Here is a 17,826-nt window from a genome sequence, read left to right as displayed (position 1 = left end):
GGGCAAATTCTCCGCTGATTAGAGTCATACCCGTCAGAGAGGAAGATGGCCACGGTTTCTGGAGGTCAGTCATCTCTGCAGGAGTTCCTCAGGGTAGTATCTCTGACTCAACCACCTTCAATGACCTTCCCTCGATCATAAGGTCAGAAATAGGGATGTTCGCTGTTGATTGCACAATGCTCAGCACCATTCATGACTCCTCAGATACGGAAGCAGTCCATGTTCAAATGCAACAAGATCTGGACAACATCTAGGCTTAGGATAACAAGTGACAAGTAGCATTTGTGCCACACAAATGCCAGGCAATGTCCTGTGGCATTCAATAGTATTAACATCAATGGATCCCCTAGTATCAACATCCTGTGGGTTACCATTACCTAGAAACTCGAATGGCTACACATCAACAATGGCTACAAGGGCAGGTCAGAGCAATATAGAAATTTCCTTTATTGGTCAGAGTATTGATACAGGAGTTGGGAGGTCATGTTGCGGCTATGCAGGATATTGGTTAGGCCACTGTTGGAATATTGCGTGCAATTCTGGTCTCCTTCCTATCGGAAAGATGTTGTGAAACTTGAAAGGGTTCAGAAAAGATTTACAAGGATGTTGCCAGGGTTGGAGGATTTGAGATATTGGGAGAGGTTGAATAGGCTAGGGCTGTTTTCCCTGGAGCGTAAGAGGCTGAGGGGGTGACATTATAGAGGTTTATAAAATCATGAGGGGCATGGATAGGATAAATAGACAAAGTCTTTTCCCTGGGGTGAGGGAATCCGTAACTAGAGGGCATAGGTTTAGAGTGAGAGGGGAAAGATATAAAAGAGACCTAAGGGGCAACTTTTTCACATAGAGAGTGTTACGTGCATGGAATGAGCTGCCAGTGGAAGTGGTGGAGGCTGGTACAATTGCAACATTTAAAAGGCATCTGGATGGATATATGAATAGGAAGGGTTTGAAGGGATATGGGCTGGGTGCTGGCAGGTGGGACTAGATTGGGTTGGCACGAACAGGTTGGACCGAAGCGGCTGTTTCCATGCTGTACATCTCTATGACTCTATAAATACTGCAGCAAAGACTCTCCAAAGTCTGTCCACCATCTACAAGGCATGCATGAGTGAAGGCCCAACAACATTCAAAAGGTTTTGATACCATCCAGGCCAAAGCAGCCCGCTTGATTGGCACCACATCCCCAAGCGTCCACTCCCACCACCACCAATACTCAGTAGCAGCAGTGTGTCCTACATACAAGATACACTGCAGATATTCACCAAAGATCCTCAGACAGCATATTCCAAACCTAAGATCTCTTCCATCTGGAAGGACAAGGGCAAGCAGATATATGGGAACAACACAACTTTCAAGTTTCCCTCCAAGTCACTGACCAACCTGACTTGGAAATATATCGCTGTTCCTTTAGTGTCACTAGATCAATATCCTGGAATTCCCTCCTTAATGGCATTGTGGGTCAACCCACAGCAAATGGACTGCAGCAGTACAGGAAGGCAGCTCACTAGGGACGGACAATAAACGCTGGCCAAGCTAACAATGCCCACATCTTAGAAATGAATTGTAAAAAATTCTAATTCAACTTCTGAGAGAGTCCAAATATCACATATGCCAATACAAATACAAAAGGCTTTGTTACTGCATGAAGCAAGACCTATCAAGTAAGTCACTGAGAATAAAAAGTAGCCCTTACAAACTAACAAGTCGGCCCCAGAAATCAAAATGAAAAAGAAAAATTTTATTGACCCCATGTCTCATCTCCACTCTGCAAACCAACCCACTCTGGCTCTTTGTCTAGGGTCAAAGCAATGTTCAAGCCCCAGGATATCATGATTAGAATAGATTTGGGAAACATTGATTTACAACAATTTATATTTATATATTTCTTTTTTCATTCACAGGATAAGGGTGTCACTGGCTCGACAGCATTTACTGCCCATCCCTAATTGCCCAGAAGGCAGTTATGAGTCAACCACATCGCTGTAGATCTGGAGACACAAATAGGCCAGACCAGGTAAGGATGGTAGTTTCCTCCTCTAAAGGACATTTGTGAATATATCAACTTTAATGCAACAAAACGTCTCAAGCCCTTTGGGGAACGTAAATCAATCAAACAGACAATATTAAACAGTGAGCGATATAGTGAAAACTTAAGTCGGTGAGGGACTGAACACTTACAGGAAAATGAGGTAGTGAGACCTGACCGTTTGCCTTGACACTGCGTTGCATTTCCCTCTGTTGTTGCTTCTTATGCCGATATGGAGGGATCCCATCTCTGCAAATCAAACCATGAAACAGAACATGAGAGGAATCCAACAGGATTGAAATTAGTTTCATATGTGACCCAATGTTATAAAGGCAACATCCATGCTCTACAACTGCTGGCAAGTCGTGTTTGCAGAGCAGGGTCTGGCGTGCAGGCTATGAGCCCTTCAACCTGCTGTCCAGTTACTCTTAGTTCCAACATCCACCTGCCAAGAGGACATTCACCAGCTGTACCCAAGAGATTCCTAGGAGAAAGTGAGGATAGCAGATGCTGGAGAGTCAGAATTGAAAAGTGTGGCGCTGGAAAAGGAGCATCCGAGGAGCAGGGGAATCGAGGTTTTGGGCAGAAGCCCTGATGAAGGGCTTGAGCTGCTGTTCTTTTCCAGCGCCACATTTTTCAACCCCAAGAGATTCCAGTCAATGCCACTGAGCTGGAAGACCACAACAGCAAACACTGGGGTAAGTGTGGTTCCCTGGATAATGTTCTCTGAAGCAGTTAGTTAGCAGCACTAGTCCCACTCCAGGTTGCAGAACTGAGCAAGTGCCAATTAGTTTGAGGTACTACCTTTTGAACAGAAAGGAAAGTTGGAGCCTGTATCTGTCCTTTCAGGGGTATATAACAGAGCCCATGGCACTACATTGAAAAATACCAAGGAGGTTCTTTCAGGTATTTTGACTATTTATTCCCTTAAGGAGCATCACAAAAACATATGTGGTCTTCAGCTTGCTCTGTATAAATTAACTCCCACATCTCCTCATTGCAACATGCACTTTAAAAAGTACTTCATTGGATGAAAAGTGTTTTGGAAAGGCTTGTGGTATATTGTAGGGTTGGAAGGGGTGACAGAGACAAAGAGCCAAGGACTGATTTGTAAATCGGATAAAAATTTTGAAGTTGAGACATTGCCAGTCCAGGAACCCAAATTGAGTTAGTGGCAGGGAAGATGGGGGTAGCAGGAAACTTGGTGTCAGTTAGGACACAGGCAGCAGCACCTTAAATTATCTTTAGTTGATGGAGGGTAGAGTCTGGGATGCCAGTCAGAAGTGTGTGAAACAATTAAATTGGAGATAACAAAGGCATGAGAGTTAGGGTTAGTGAAAATGAGCTCAGGCAGAGGTGATGGTAGGTGATGTTATGGAGGTGAAACTAAGCAGCCTCAGTGTTAGCACAGATGGGTGGCAGAATGCTCATCTCAAGGTCACATATGGTTCTCATGTTGTGACCAGTTGGTTCAGCTTCAGACAATGGTCAGGGATGGAGTAGGTGGTGATGTAATAGGACCAAAGCAATGGCTTCTGCCTTTCCAATAACTTATTGGAAAATTTAAAACTGCTCATTCAATACTTGACATTTAATAAGCAGACTGAGTCAGAGAGATAGTGGTCAGATATAGCTTGGTGTTATCAGTCTACACATGGGACCCAATGCCATGTTTTTGGATTATGTCACTGAACAGCAGTACGTGGAGGAGATAAGAAGATCCAAGGTTAGATTTTTGGTACACACCAGAGGTAACAATGTGGATCAGCTACTGTAATTGATCCTCTGTCTAAAGGTAAAATCCTCAAAGTCCTACCAGACCATAACACTGCTCTCTCAGAGAGACAAATGGTGATGGTTTAACTGCAGGGTTACCAAGCTTCAGGTGAGGGAGAGGTTGAGAAGGCGGGACCTTCATGGTAACCTCAGTCAGTGCAGGATTTGAACCCACACTGTTGGTATCACTTTGCATAGCAAACCAGCTATCCAGCCTACTGAGCTAATAGAGTTACAACAAGTGGCTGGATGCACTGGGTCTGGTTTCCTCTGGCGTGTAGGAGGTTGAGGGGTGACCTTCTCGAGGTTTATAAGGTAATGAGGGGCATGGATAGAGCGAAAAGCCAAGGATTTTTTCCCAGGGTAGGGGAGTCCAAAACTCCAGGGCATAGGTTTAAGGTGAGAGGGGTAAAATATAAAAGGCACTTTTGGGACAACATTTTCAGGCAGAGAGTGGTGCACACAGTGGAACAAGCTACCAAACCAAGTGGTAGAGATCAGTACAATTACAACATTTAGAAGACATTTGAACAGGTACATGGATAGGAAAGGGCTAGAGGGCTATGGGCCAAATGCAAGCAAATGGGACTAGTTCAGTTTATAAAACCTAGTTGGCATGGACAAATTGGGTCGAAGTGTCTGTTTCCTTGCTGTATGACTCCATGATACATTCCCATCCCTCCACAGTGTCTACAATGAGACAATCCCATTCAAACAACAGGCACTCCTGTCTTGCTCACATGGTTATGTCTAACATCAGCAGAATATTCCCAGTGGGAAGCACAACTGAACTTAAGTTCACCCTGACCACCTCCATAAAGCGCAGAACTCTGCAAATTAAAATTAATGTTACCCACTTGAAATAGCATTCAAGTCCAACAAGTGAAAACAGCTGCCTATGCCAAGGACCCTGTGCCAACTACCTGCCAGACGGCAACCACCATCTTAATATCGTTTGAGTTCAACTTTGATTCAGCAAAGCCTGTTTGTGAAATGCTCTCGATTTATGGCTGAACACGTCACACACACACAAATGCTACACAACTGTTTGCCATCAGAACACTTCTGGCAGATTGGATTTATCCACAAGTTCAAACAAAAATGTTGAAACTAAGAGTTGCAGGGTCAGCAGCACAGTGCACCATTGCCTTACTGCTCAAACTGGAGCATGGGCACACAAGGAGATATCACCAGTGGCAACGTGCAGGAAATTTACTGAAATGATAATCTTAAGAAAGACACACTAGATTTTCCTGCCTTGTAACGAATAAGCATAGACCACTGATTGGTCAATTGGGTTGCAGCAATCATCTCAGGCTTTTTGGGCCTACTATTTTATCCAGCCTTTAAACAATCCTCTGGGAGGCTTTCAAACTATCCTGCAGCTGTATTTGAAATAAGAATTTCCAAGGAATACTGAGCAGTCTCTTGCAGCTTATTGATTAAATATTGCAATAACCAATAAACCAATAGAAAAAAGGCCTAATTAACTGTTTAAAGGCCCAAATGTGCATGACCTGAGCATGATGCAGCTCCTCCAGTTCTAAAAGGCTCAAACTCATGCGCATATGCGCCTGCAGTCTTTAGTTGGCAGCAGTTCTGAAGCAAGTCTCTGATCTTGCCAACATCAAAAGCTTGGTTTGTAAGATAAGGTAATGTTTGAAGTTTGCACAGCCGAGCCTGCCCCCTGCGTCAAAACGAAATCCATAAATAAGATATAAGCCAGAGAGGAGAAAAAAAATCAGCCCTCATCTTTCTCTGATTACTGAGAGGAGAAATCTACACTGCACCTTATTTTAAACAGGAAAGTAAACTCTGATCTGACAGATTGCCTTTACATCTCATTTACTCCCCTGTTTACAATGCCTCCAATTGTTAATTAGGGCTTGTTTTGCCTTCCCTTAATCGCCACACCCCCAGTGTAGAAACAAAATCAGACAGTAATGGCCTGTTTGTGTAAGTCGCTCATTTCTTGCTGTTCATCCTGTGCTGTTAAACAAAAGGCTTTTTGACAAAAAGATGAAGCTGCATTTTTTTTTGTTTCCAGTTCTCGCCCACTCCAAACAGACTGTAACACAGCAGGTGTCATTAGTGCAATAGTGTGAAGTTGGCAAATCTTCTGCAGGGGAAATGGAGTGGGGTGTGGGGTTAACTTCAGATTTGATATTTCAGTGACAAGCTTTGCAGATCACCACAACTCCACCACTAATGGTTGTGCATTCCATTTCCTAGGCCTCTAACTCTGGAATTCTCTCCCTACACATATCATCGTAAAGGAGGTGTTGGACATACTGGAATGTATGAAGGTGGATAAATCTTCTGGTCCTGACCAGATATATCCAAGAACCCTGCAAGAGGCTAGAGAAGAAATTGTGGGGGCCCTGACTGATATATTTGCATCGTCGTTATCAACGGGTTAGGTTAGGTCCCAGAAGACTGGAGGGTAGCGAATGTTGTGCCCTTATTCAAAAAAGGCTGCAAAGAGATCTTAGGAACTAAAGACCAATAAGCCTAACATCTGTGGTAGGTAAGTTACTTGAGAAGATTCTGAGGGATAAGATGGAATTAAGTTTGGAAAGACACAGTTTGATTAGGAGTAGTCAGCATGGCTTTGTGTGGGAGAGATCACACCTCAAATTTGTAAAAGTTCTTGATGAAGTCACCAGGAAGGTTGATAAAGGTAATAGTCAGTAAGGCCTTTGATAAGGTTCCACATGGTAGACTGCTCTGGAAGGTTCCAAGGAATCCAAGGAGAGTTGGCAAATTGGATAAACAACTGGCTTGATGGTAGGAAGCAGAGGATAATAGTGGAAGGATGCTGTCAGACTGGAGGCCTGTGACTAGTGGAGTGCCTCAGGGGTCAGTCCTGGACCCATTGCTGTTTGTTATCCATATCAATGATTTGGATGAGAATGTACAAGGTATGCAGGTGACACTAAAGTAGGTGATATCATGGACAGTGAGGAAGGTTATCAGAAATTGAAGAAGGATCTTGATCATCTGGGGAAGGGAACTGAGAAACGGCAAATGGAGTTTAATATAGATAAGTGTGAGGTGTTGCATTTTGGAAAGTCAAATCAAGTTAGGAATTTCATGGTGAATGATAGGGCCTTAAGGAATGTAGTGTAACAGGGGGACCTTGGAGGTTAGGTGCATGGGTTCTCTGAAAGTGGAGTCACAGATAGACAGGGCAGTGAAGAAGGCTTTTGGCACACTGGCCTTCATCAATCAGGGCACTGAGTATAAAGGTTGGTAAGTTATGTTGTAGTGTACAGGACGTTGGTGAGGCTGCACTTGGAGTATTGGTCACCTCGCTATAGGAATGATGTTATTAAACTGGAAAGAATGCAGAAGAAATTTACAAGGATGTTGCCAGGATTCAAGGGGCTGAGTTATAGAGAGAGGTTGGACAAGCTAGGAGACTTTTTTCTGTAGGGGACTGGGGCGGGGGGGAGCATGTATAAGATCATGAGGGGAATAGATAGGGTGAATGCACTCTTTTTTCCCATGGTTGGAGAATCAAGGAGTAGAAGGCATCAGTTTAAGGTTAGAGGGGAAATAATAAATGGGAACATGATAGGCAACTTTTTAAAAAAAACACAAAGGGTGGGTACGCATATGGACTGAGCTGCAGCAGTAGTGGTTGAGGTGGGTACATTAACAAAATTTATAAGGTACTTGACAAATACATGGATAGGAAAGGTTTAGAAGGACATGGGCCAAGTGCAGGGAAATGGGGTTAGCGTGGATGGACATTTTGGTCAGCATGGACCAATTTGGGCCAAAGGGCCTGTCTCCGTGCTGTCGGACTCTATGATCTCAGTCTCACTTTTCTCCTTGTTCTCCTTTTTTTGATAAGCTTTTGGCTGTCTTGACCCAAACTTCTCTCATGTGGTTTGTAGGCATTTTGTTTTAGAACATTCCTGTGAAACGCCTTGGGATATTTTATTATGTCAAAGGTGCTATATAAACTCAAGCTGTTGTTAAGGAAGAACAAAGAAAATCATGCATTTCACTGTCACCTTTTCACATCTCCCAGAAACATCTCAAACTACTTCACATACAGTGAATTACTTTGAACTTTCATCACTGTCATTACATAAACAAACCAGCAGTCAATGCCCACACAGCAAGACTCCAGAATAAACAACACCATTAATAAACTATTAATTCCTTTAAGCCGCATTTTGGGATCTTTCTGTGCTTGAATCCCCAGTACGATTTAATGATTCATCCTGAGTTCATGCCTCTGACAATTGTGCACTACACAGTGCTGCACAGGAGTTCTAGCCTCCATTATAATGTCTAGGTCTTACAGCAGAGAAGGGTGGGTCAAGAGCTCGAATCAAAGCTGTTTCCTGGACAGACCCATGGCCTTATTACAGGTTATGATGTATGTGGGGAAGACACAGTAGGCAGGCTGGTAGATGTGTGGCTTTCTGAACCCACAACGCCCAGAATTTTAAAAAAGCTATTTAGAACACTCGGCCCTGCTTGCTTTGACACTGTGCTGCAGCTCATTCCTGATGCCCAAAACATCAATTCCCCTGCTCCTCGGATGCTGCCTGACTGGCTATGCTTTCCCAGCACCACACTCTTGACACTGCCTTGCAGCACCCTAGAACTTTGTGCAAATGACTATAAACCAGGTCAAGGTGCTGAACGCTTTTCTAAATTAACATAAATGCTGTTGGAACAAGGTGGTTTAAAAAAAACAAAACCAAGGTGAAATCCAATTTTGCAATCAACTCTTTCTCATTGAAAAGTGAAACCTTGAGGAAGAGTAGTCATGTGTCACTGAAAGAACATCCCTGCCCCTCATTCCATCCCATCCAGAAATAAATCCTCATTTAATCAACCAAGCTTCACCCTGCTCTGCTCTATTGTGAAAACAGGAATCAGCCAGGCTCTTTTCAGGCTTTACAGCCATCTCCCTTTCACTCTAGCAAGTGATTCTCAAAGCAGCCTGCACTGCAGCTCTCTTATTTGCACTCACCACCCCCCCCCCCCCAACTTCCACCCCACCCCCCTCTTAAACTCCCTTCGACTAACAATAGATTGAAAGTGATTCAACTAAGCCTTTCATCCACAATACACTTTTATTTCTCAGCTTTCAGAGCCACCATTGGCTCTGGTGAAAATACTTTAATCCTAACCATTTCCCCACTTCAGCTTGCCTGGTCCTCAGACCAGAAATGACTAACACTCAGAAATCTCCTGTTGACACTGGAGCCAGTTTAAAAACTATCCATTTCGCAATGCCTTTTCATAAGTGCTACCATGTCTAGTAGAGACACGTATACAGGTGTGGAGCTTGTGTGTCCTCGTGCATTGGCAACCAAAGAACTACAGACATACAAAAATCTGTGTGCTTGTATTTGTGTATTAATGGATGCACATGTGTATGCACAATGTAGACTTCTCCTCAGCCCTTTATGTGTGCATGCATTCTTATAAGTAAGAGATTTGCTTGTCTTGTTTCCTGAAACTGATGAAAATTCACTTTATTTAAAGGATACGCCCTCAGTTGTACATACACACGTGCACTGACACACACATATACATTCTTCCCTACAGTAGTGAGTGCCACACTAAAGCTGTCTATTCCTGCTCAGGCAGATCCCACTTGCATTCACTGCCGAGAATTGCAGCAGCAAGTTGCTTCACCATGGATGCAGCTGTACACCGTGTCATTCATAACTAATAAGATAAAAGCAAAACATATCACCCACATCAAACCAGAGTCACCTCTGCATTTTGTGGTGAGGTAAATTTTCAGTCCCAGCAAGCATCTTGCCTTTTCACTGCATAATTTCAGTCACAATTTGTTTGATTTTTATTCTAACAGCCGTTCTGTTCTGCTGACAGCATGTGGATTCAGATTCAGAGGCCTCCCAGGCCCACAGCGTAAGTGTCAACTCAGACACCAAGGACTGACAAGTTAGTGAACCTTAGTGGGCATCAGCTGTCAATTCATGTCCACGGGCTGAGCTTGTTGCAAGATTTAATCCATCTCCCTTGACTTGTGGAGCTTCTCACTCCAACATAACCATCCAACCCTCAGTTCACCCACTGATTAATGAACAGAGTGATAGAGGGGGAAGAGGGAGGGAAAGAACAAGTGATAATGTCATGAATTTAAATTCAATTAATAAATCTGAACTTGTGTCATGCCCCCCACTTGTGCACTCTCCAGCTGGACCAGTCCAAAGAAACCGAATGGCCTCCCGTGTGTCACAATCTCAGGTGGAAGACCTTAGTCCCACAGCCACACGTTTCATTGTTTCAGTTAAGACCATAAAAATCGGAGCAGGAGCACGTTATTCGGCCCCTCAAGCCTGCTCTAACATTCAATAAGATCACTCCTGATCTGACGTTCCTTACATCCACTTTCCTGCCTTTTCCCCATAACCCCTGATTCCTGACTGATCAAAAATCTCTCTGTCTCAGCCTTAAATACATACACAAGGATTTGGCCCCATAGCTCTCTGTGGCAAGAAGTTCAAACGTTTTACAACCCTGAGAAGAAATTCTTCCTCATCTCAGTCTTAAATTGTTCTGCTTAAATCTCAGACAGTGAATTGCAATTTTGTGGGAAACCTAGTGACCTTTATCATCTTGACTCCCAACTCCTGCTCTCGACGGTGCACTCATTGCCTTTGGCCTCAACACATGAGAGCAACAAGGGGCAGCTTAGGGGAGGAATGAAGCTCTCTGATTCAAGTAGTCAACCAGAAAACAAATGAAAACAAACAGAATCAGGGCTGAAGTGCACCTGAAGTAAATCTAACTGCATGGTCAGTGTAAGTATGACCCGGCCTTGCACTCAACTGATCTCCAGTGAGGACTCAAAAAAAGTACCAGAGCTAAAAAGAAGAGATCTCACTCCTTGCTCCCTTCTGCCACTAGCTTTTATTTATCGGGGGCACCATACAGTAACATTCTGTGGTTCATTTGACTGTGGGAAAGATGGGGGCACCAATTACCTTTTCAACAAACTGGCACAGGCTAATTGCCAAGGTGTCTCTACTTTCTAAGATTCTAAAGAAAGACCAAGCCTGGGTTAGATGTCCTGTCACCACTCGAGCACAGTCACAGAGGGGAGGCTACATAAAGGCCCTGTGATCTGGGAACAATCTGTGAGCCTGCGGATATGAGCTGACAGCTGATATGGTGTCCACTCAGCTTCTTTAACTTGTTAACACTTGAATATAATGAGGGTGAAACTGTATCCCTGTAAGAGCTGTGCCATCCGGAGAAATCTAGGAAAGACAGATCACACTCTGTGGAAGTACTGACAATATCAAACACAATCTCTCTCTCCACAACGAGTACATGAGTCAGTTTGGTGCTGCAGCTAATTTCACATCAGTCCTGGATGATCCACCACTCCAACAACAGTGGAGGAACTGCACATGATGTTCGACCACTTGTTTTCACCAGGATCACAGTCAGCATCATTCCGAGTTCTGGAATGACCTGACACCCTGATGTTCTGTTGAGCTCATGGTGTTTCAAACTATTGTTTGAAGGAGGTATATCCGAGTGTAGAAAATTAGTCAATACCTCAATGGGCAGGAAGAGTGGGGAGGTGAAGTTTGAATTCGTTGATGCTTAGTCAATTGAGAAGACTTGAAGATGGTGCACCATCTCCAGCTTCTCCTCAGGATAATAAACAAGGCCTTTGCCAGTGTTGTCCACATATAGCAAACATAAATCCTTTACACTGAACTAAAGCTTCAGGTCCAGAAGAACCACATACCGGTCAGCAAACGATACACAAATGTGCCCCTTGTCAAGGACAGAAGCCATACTCTTTTTTGGTATCAAGGCTACATTTACTCATTTCCTATCGTAGGATCCTGGAGGCAACTATAAAAAGGGAGGTTCCAAATAGTTGTAAATAAACCAGCCCAGACACAGTTACTTCCAGTTGAAAAATTAAGAATGTTACTTTTCTAGTGGCAACAGGGGATCTAACCTGACCATGGTCAAAATGGCATGTTTGTTTGATATTAATAGACCCTTTGTGGTCTTTAAAACAGCAGGAACTGTTATAACTTTTATATATTACTTTAAACATTGTGAATCAAACCACAGCACTTCACAGGAGCATTATCAGACAAAATTTGACAATGAGACAATGGAGAAGACATTAAAAAAGGCAACCAAAGAGGTTTTAGAAAGGAGAGAGAGAAAGAGATGTTCAGGGAGGGAATTCCAATGTGTTGATGGCTGAAGACATGGTCTTGAAAAATGGGTGTGAAATAAAAACATAATCAGGTTTTACAAGGGGTCATACTCAGTACAATTGGAGGAAGGATATAGGACATTACGGAGATACGTAGGAATAATGCCTGATGGGAATTGAACACCAGAGTAGAATAAATTAGAACTGAGACATTGATGGATCGGGAGCCAGTATAGGAGTGAGTACAGGTGTGATGGGTAAAGATGTTTTAGCATGAACAAGGAAATGGACAAAAGTAAGTTTCCGAAGGGCAGAAGACAGGGAGGTCAACCAGGAGATCATTGGAATTATTGGCTCTGAATGTAACAGATGCATGGTTGAGGATTCAGCAGCAGTTCAGTTCAGGATTACAATAAAAATTAGCATGTAGACATGAGAAAAATCAAGTAACGAAAACTGTACCAGTGGGCAGAGGTGAGTCATGGCCAATAGCACCATCCCCCACCAAGGGACATTACAAACGTGACCTGGACCTGTACTGCAGCTTCAGAACAAGCTCAGATTCAACCACTTCCTTACACCTTTATTGTATCATGGGGCCCTAATAGTTCTAAAGTTCATTCCTTGGTTGTGGTCAAGTTTCCCCATCAGATTCTGGGCGCATACACATTCCTGGAGAAGGAGCTGGATTTCCTGTATCATCAGGATGCCTGGGGTATGGTGATGATCTGACTGAGGAAAGTGGAAGAGTTCAGATTCATTAACGTTCAGTGCTGTACTGTCTATGCTGAACTTGGATACAGTGAGGTAGAATGGGGGAGAAGAAATTCGGCCTCAGTGCAGTCAGAATCAAAGCTGTCCACCCCTGAAAGCAAATGACTAAACAAGGACAAAGTGTACAAGCAGAAATCATACTTACACACTACTGTCTGTCATTGACATCGAGTCATCAGTCATGACGTCACTGGAGATTTCACTGTCATTCGCACTACTAGCTGGAGCGAAGATGCAGCCAGTTTGATTATGATACGGGTTGGCAGGGCCATTTCTTCCATAGGATCTAAAAAGGACAGAATGTGTTTCAATTAACATTTGCACAACTGGTCTTCAAAGATACCCTTCAGTAAAATGCCAATCCATTCAATTACTTGAAAAGGCACTTTGGCTGACTTAGCAAGGAGGCATACAAAACCAGAAGGTCCCAGATTTGGTCCTAGTTGTATAACCATATGCAGTGGTTGTACAGGCATTGTTAATGTCCCTACAATGTTCAGGTAGAGAGGGGAGGGAAAACAATTCGACAGAATCTTTGCTTCTGATCGGAAGTCAGTGGCTCAGGCTGAAAGTGCATGTGTGGAGATAAGGCTCAACTGGGATAGGCTCTTAGGTTCAGACAAGGAGAAAGCCCAAGATATGAAAGGACACCATGGAAGCACCAAGACTCAATTCTTGTTGTAAATAGAAAGTAAATAGAAAGTGGGCCACCAGTGCTTCACCAGAGGCTCACTGATGATGTTATCTAGTATGGTGATAAAACGTCTGTAAACTAACCTTCCACTCAGTGAGCAAACTTACATCCAGAGTCAGTTCTCTCAGGAAAGTATGGGTATAAAAGCCTGAAATTGGTAACAATTCAAATTCTGATTATAAATCTGCAACTGATTGGACAACTAAATTTCTCACGTCAGCATTCGGCATCATAGGAGATGGAGATCACCAAGCACTCGGCATCATAGGAGATGGAGATCACTGAGCTCCACCTGTTGCTTTTCCCTTTCTGCGCTCCCCGACTCCTCTCTAGTGGTACACCATTATTAATGGGTTTTGGGGAGCAGGGTGATAAAGGAAGGTTACAAAGCACAGAAACACCATAGTAATTCATTAACAGGGAACAAGATGTGAACCAGGGGCACACAGTGATCCTTTTCTAAAATGTACAGACAAGGTAGAACATCAAAAATATGATACTAGACTAGCAAGCCTCAGGAAATTCAAATCACCCCAAGGTGACACAGAAAAAGTCAGAGTTCAATAAATCTGGTCATGTGTATGCTGGTCCCATTTGTAATGGCCTAACAATGGCCAAGGTCGTAAGTAACAAACTAAATAGCTAACCAATACTATCTTGGAAAGGAGGATACCTGATCAAACTACAACTTCACACTTAAGGCATGTGACTGAATAAAACTAAATGCACTTCATAGCTAATGAACCATTTCTGAAGTGTAGTTATTATTGTAAAAATAAACATCAAATAAAAAAGGAATATGATCATTTGTTTTTAATGTTGGTTAAGGGATTGATATTGTCTAGGAGATCAGGGAGAATTCCTCTGATCATCTTCAGACAGTACCATAGGATCACTTACACCCACTTAAGAGGGAAGTCTCAATTTAACATCTCAACAAAATACTGCACCTCTGACACTGCAGCACTCCTGCCATAGCAATATTTTCAAATTTCCGCAGTTGAACACCAAATGCTTTCAAAGTCAACTAGAAATTGATCATTGATTGGTAATACCCACATCTAGAGAACAAATAATTTTAAAAAACACATTTCCGTACCTGCAGTAAGCAACAGTGTGAACACATGACACTACATTTGTGGGTTGAAAAAATTCCACAGAGGCTGGTATCCTGTCACCAAGGATATTTATTTATCTTTATTTACACATGCATAGTACTTGATATTGGTCCCATTTCCACAGAGCCAGCTCTCTGGTGAACAGAACCTTTGACCCTCCTGCTTATTTTTCTTTCCCCCACACTACTGCCTAACAGCGATAGTGCTTATATTTTCCCTGCATCCATGTCGTGTGTGCGCAGGTGTAGGAATCAGTGAAGAACAACAAGTGGGTAAATCTTTATTTATATTCCACCACCAGGAAGAAAGGAAACACCAGAGTGGCCACTGACAAGCAGTGCCCTTCTCAGAGGGCAATGCTGCATGATCAAACAGTGAAGGGGAGGGCAAGGGTTAAATCAAAATAGAGTTGGAAAGGGAAATAATACCCTCCACACCCTGCGGCACCCACCTTTCCTGGAACAGCTCCAGGGTGTTGGTGGACACCGCGTGTTCCTTTTCCAGAGACACCCGCACTCTGACATAACCGCAGAAGAGGGGCAGGCAATCAGCCATAATGGCACCCTCCACAGCCCACTGCCTGGACCTGTTTATGGCCAGTTTGGCCAGGCCCAGGAGCGGACCCACGAGGAGATCCTCTGACCTACCCACCCCCCCTCCGCACTGCATGCAGGAGAGGTTGAGAAGGAGAGTCTTTCACGGTAACCATCAAACCAGTGGTGGGAATTGAACACAGGCTGTCGGTATTGCACTGTTCTATAAATCAGCAATCCAGCCAAATGACCTAAATCGATGCCCAGCCCTCCTTTTTATATCTGTCAGCCAGGGCTTTCTGATTAGGGCTGTTTAATCTGGTCCAATCAGGGAACTCAGATGCTATGAGTACCACTCGGCTGTCCTCGCTACAATCGCTACATTCCACATCTGTGATGTACGGGGATGTAGGTTGTTCTTCTAGCCTCTCCGAGGCAGTATTTGCATTAGATCCAGTTCCACCAACTTAGCCTCAGATATGGGCAGTATGTACGAACCCATAGCCCGTCTCTTATGTCTGGGACATTGTAGAAGAAATCCATCCTCTTCTTCAGGTGGTAAAGGTGTCAAGGCTGCAACATCTGCTGTGTCCATCTCAGTTTCTTCCATGCTAGACAGAGGGGGAGAACCCATTTGCTCCAACAGCCTTTCAAGTTGTTCCGAGGGATTGGGTATGTTTTGCTCCTGCCCTGTTTGAGAGTTTACAGCTTTCACATAATCCAAGTGCTTGTTCAGGAGCGCCTCGCCTACCCGAACTTTGCAAGGTCAGGTCCTGTCATGTACTTTGATCATACCTTTTTCCTGTGGCTTTTGCACCAAACTTAGTCACCTGAAGTAACCTCTTACTTAGAGGGGTCTTGTGTCCGGCTTTGGAGTTCCTGAGGCTATTACACCCTGTCCCCAAAAGTGTGGGAAGACCAGGTTTAATCTGGTGCAGTCTTCTCCAATTAGCATCCCTATTGGAGCTGAACCTGTATTTGCATGAGGGATGGTCCAATAACCAAACAGGAATTGGGACAGTTTGGTTATGAGTGAAGCTGCAGGCTTTTACTTCAAGCCTGCCTTCAATGTTTGGACTGCTGTTTCCACCAGACCATTGAATAATGGATGGTATGGAGCTGTCCTTACAGCTGAATGCCTTTCAACTTTAGAAAATACTCAAACTCCCTACTGGCAAATGATGGCCTGTTGTCTGTGACCAGTATCTCCGGAGACTAGTGTATTTCTTTTCTGTTGTTGTCCCCATGTTTGACGATTGTACTCTGTGCATGTCTATCCATTTTGAGTAAGTGTCCACGATGACTAAGAACACTGAGCCCATGAAAAAGGACCTGCATAGTCAACGTGTAACTGAGTCCAGGGTTTACCCAGCCATTCCCATGAATATGGGGGAACAAATGGCGATATGCTTTGTCCTTGTTGGCACTCTGAGCACCACCTGGCTAAGTTTGCATCCAATCCTGGCCACTAGACATAACTTCTTGCCAACATCTTCATTTTGATCACAGCTGGATGACCCTGGTGGAGTTCAACTGATGTCTGGTGGTGACCTTTGCTTGGAACAAATCACTCTTGCTCCCCATAATAATATACTGTCCATTATGGCAATGTCGACTTGCCGGGTCCAGAAAGGTCTCAGTCCTGGTTGTCATGGTCCTTTTGCTTCTTCCACTACCACCAGCTGTTTGAGTTTTGCCAGGACAGGATCTTTTTGCATCCACAGTTGGCTATTGTCAGCGGTGACTGGAAGGGTGAAGGAAGTTTAAAACCAGCATGGACTCTTCCAGGAGAGGCACCGCCAGTGGTGAATCTGCCAGTGGGAGGCAGCCCAAGACATCCACATTTGCCACTTGGCCTCCCAGACAGTGTACTGACTTGCAATTGTAAGCATTGAGAATATGGGCCCACTGCTGAATCCAATCAGAGGCGGTGGGCAACACAGCCTTGTCTTCTTTAAGTAGCCTGAGCAGAGGTTTGTGGTCTATCACTATTACAAACTAATGTCCGTAAAGGTATTCGTGGCACTTTCTCACACCAAAGATGACCATCAAACCTTCCTTCTCTAGCTGGGTGTATTTGCACTCTGCATCAAAGTCCATGAAGCATATGTTATCATCATTCCTCTCCTTTGGGCCATCGGTGAGGCAACACTAACCCAACATTGTACGGGAAGGCACCAGACCTCACTTTGGATCATATTGTGCCAACACCTCAGACAATGATAGCTGTTTCTTCACTTCCCTAAAGGCTATGCCTTGGCTACAAGAGCATTTCCAAGGCTGACCCTTTTTTAATAGCAGTTCTAAGGTTGCCAGGATGAAGGCCAGGTTATATATGAATGGATTTTCTGTAATAATTCACCTACCCAAGGAAAGACCTAAGCTCCAGTACAGATGTGGGAGGTCGGGCACCTTTGATCAACCTCATTTTATCTTCAAACCGGTGTAACCCAGTCTAGCTGGCTCTGCAGGCCACGTAGGTCACTTGGAACAGAGTTTTCCCTTCAGGCGTATACCCAAATTGGAGAAATATCTAAGGACTATGTCCAAATTCTAAGTGCTCTTCATTGGTCCCTGTTATTAGTACATCATCCAGATAAATGGCGACCTGGGGTAGACCTTGTAAAATGTTCTCTATTGTGCTTTAGAAAATGGCACAGGCTGACAACATCCCAAATGACAGTCTTGTGTTTTGGTATAAACCCTTATGG

General features: G+C 43.8%; 1 protein-coding gene across 7 annotated transcripts in view; it reads right to left on the bottom strand.

The window, feature by feature from the left end:
- axin2 (axin 2 (conductin, axil)) overlaps positions 1 to 17,826 on the bottom strand; it is an 85,998-nt gene that overhangs the window by 19,756 nt on the left and 48,416 nt on the right. For all 7 annotated transcript variants that reach the window (XM_043715078.1, XM_043715080.1, XM_043715079.1 and 4 more), the window contains 2 exons: positions 12,916 to 13,056; positions 2,182 to 2,278 (listed from right to left, as the gene is read on the bottom strand). In XM_043715078.1, the coding sequence (XP_043571013.1) occupies positions 2,182 to 2,278; positions 12,916 to 13,056 (238 nt within the window). The remainder of the gene's footprint in view (positions 1 to 2,181; positions 2,279 to 12,915; positions 13,057 to 17,826) is intronic.

Source organism: Chiloscyllium plagiosum, chromosome 24 (assembly GCF_004010195.1).
Source record: "Chiloscyllium plagiosum isolate BGI_BamShark_2017 chromosome 24, ASM401019v2, whole genome shotgun sequence".
Taxonomy (NCBI): domain Eukaryota; kingdom Metazoa; phylum Chordata; class Chondrichthyes; order Orectolobiformes; family Hemiscylliidae; genus Chiloscyllium; species Chiloscyllium plagiosum.
The sequence above is the reverse complement of the archived record's forward strand: the minus strand, read 5'-3'. Positions and strand labels throughout refer to the sequence as shown.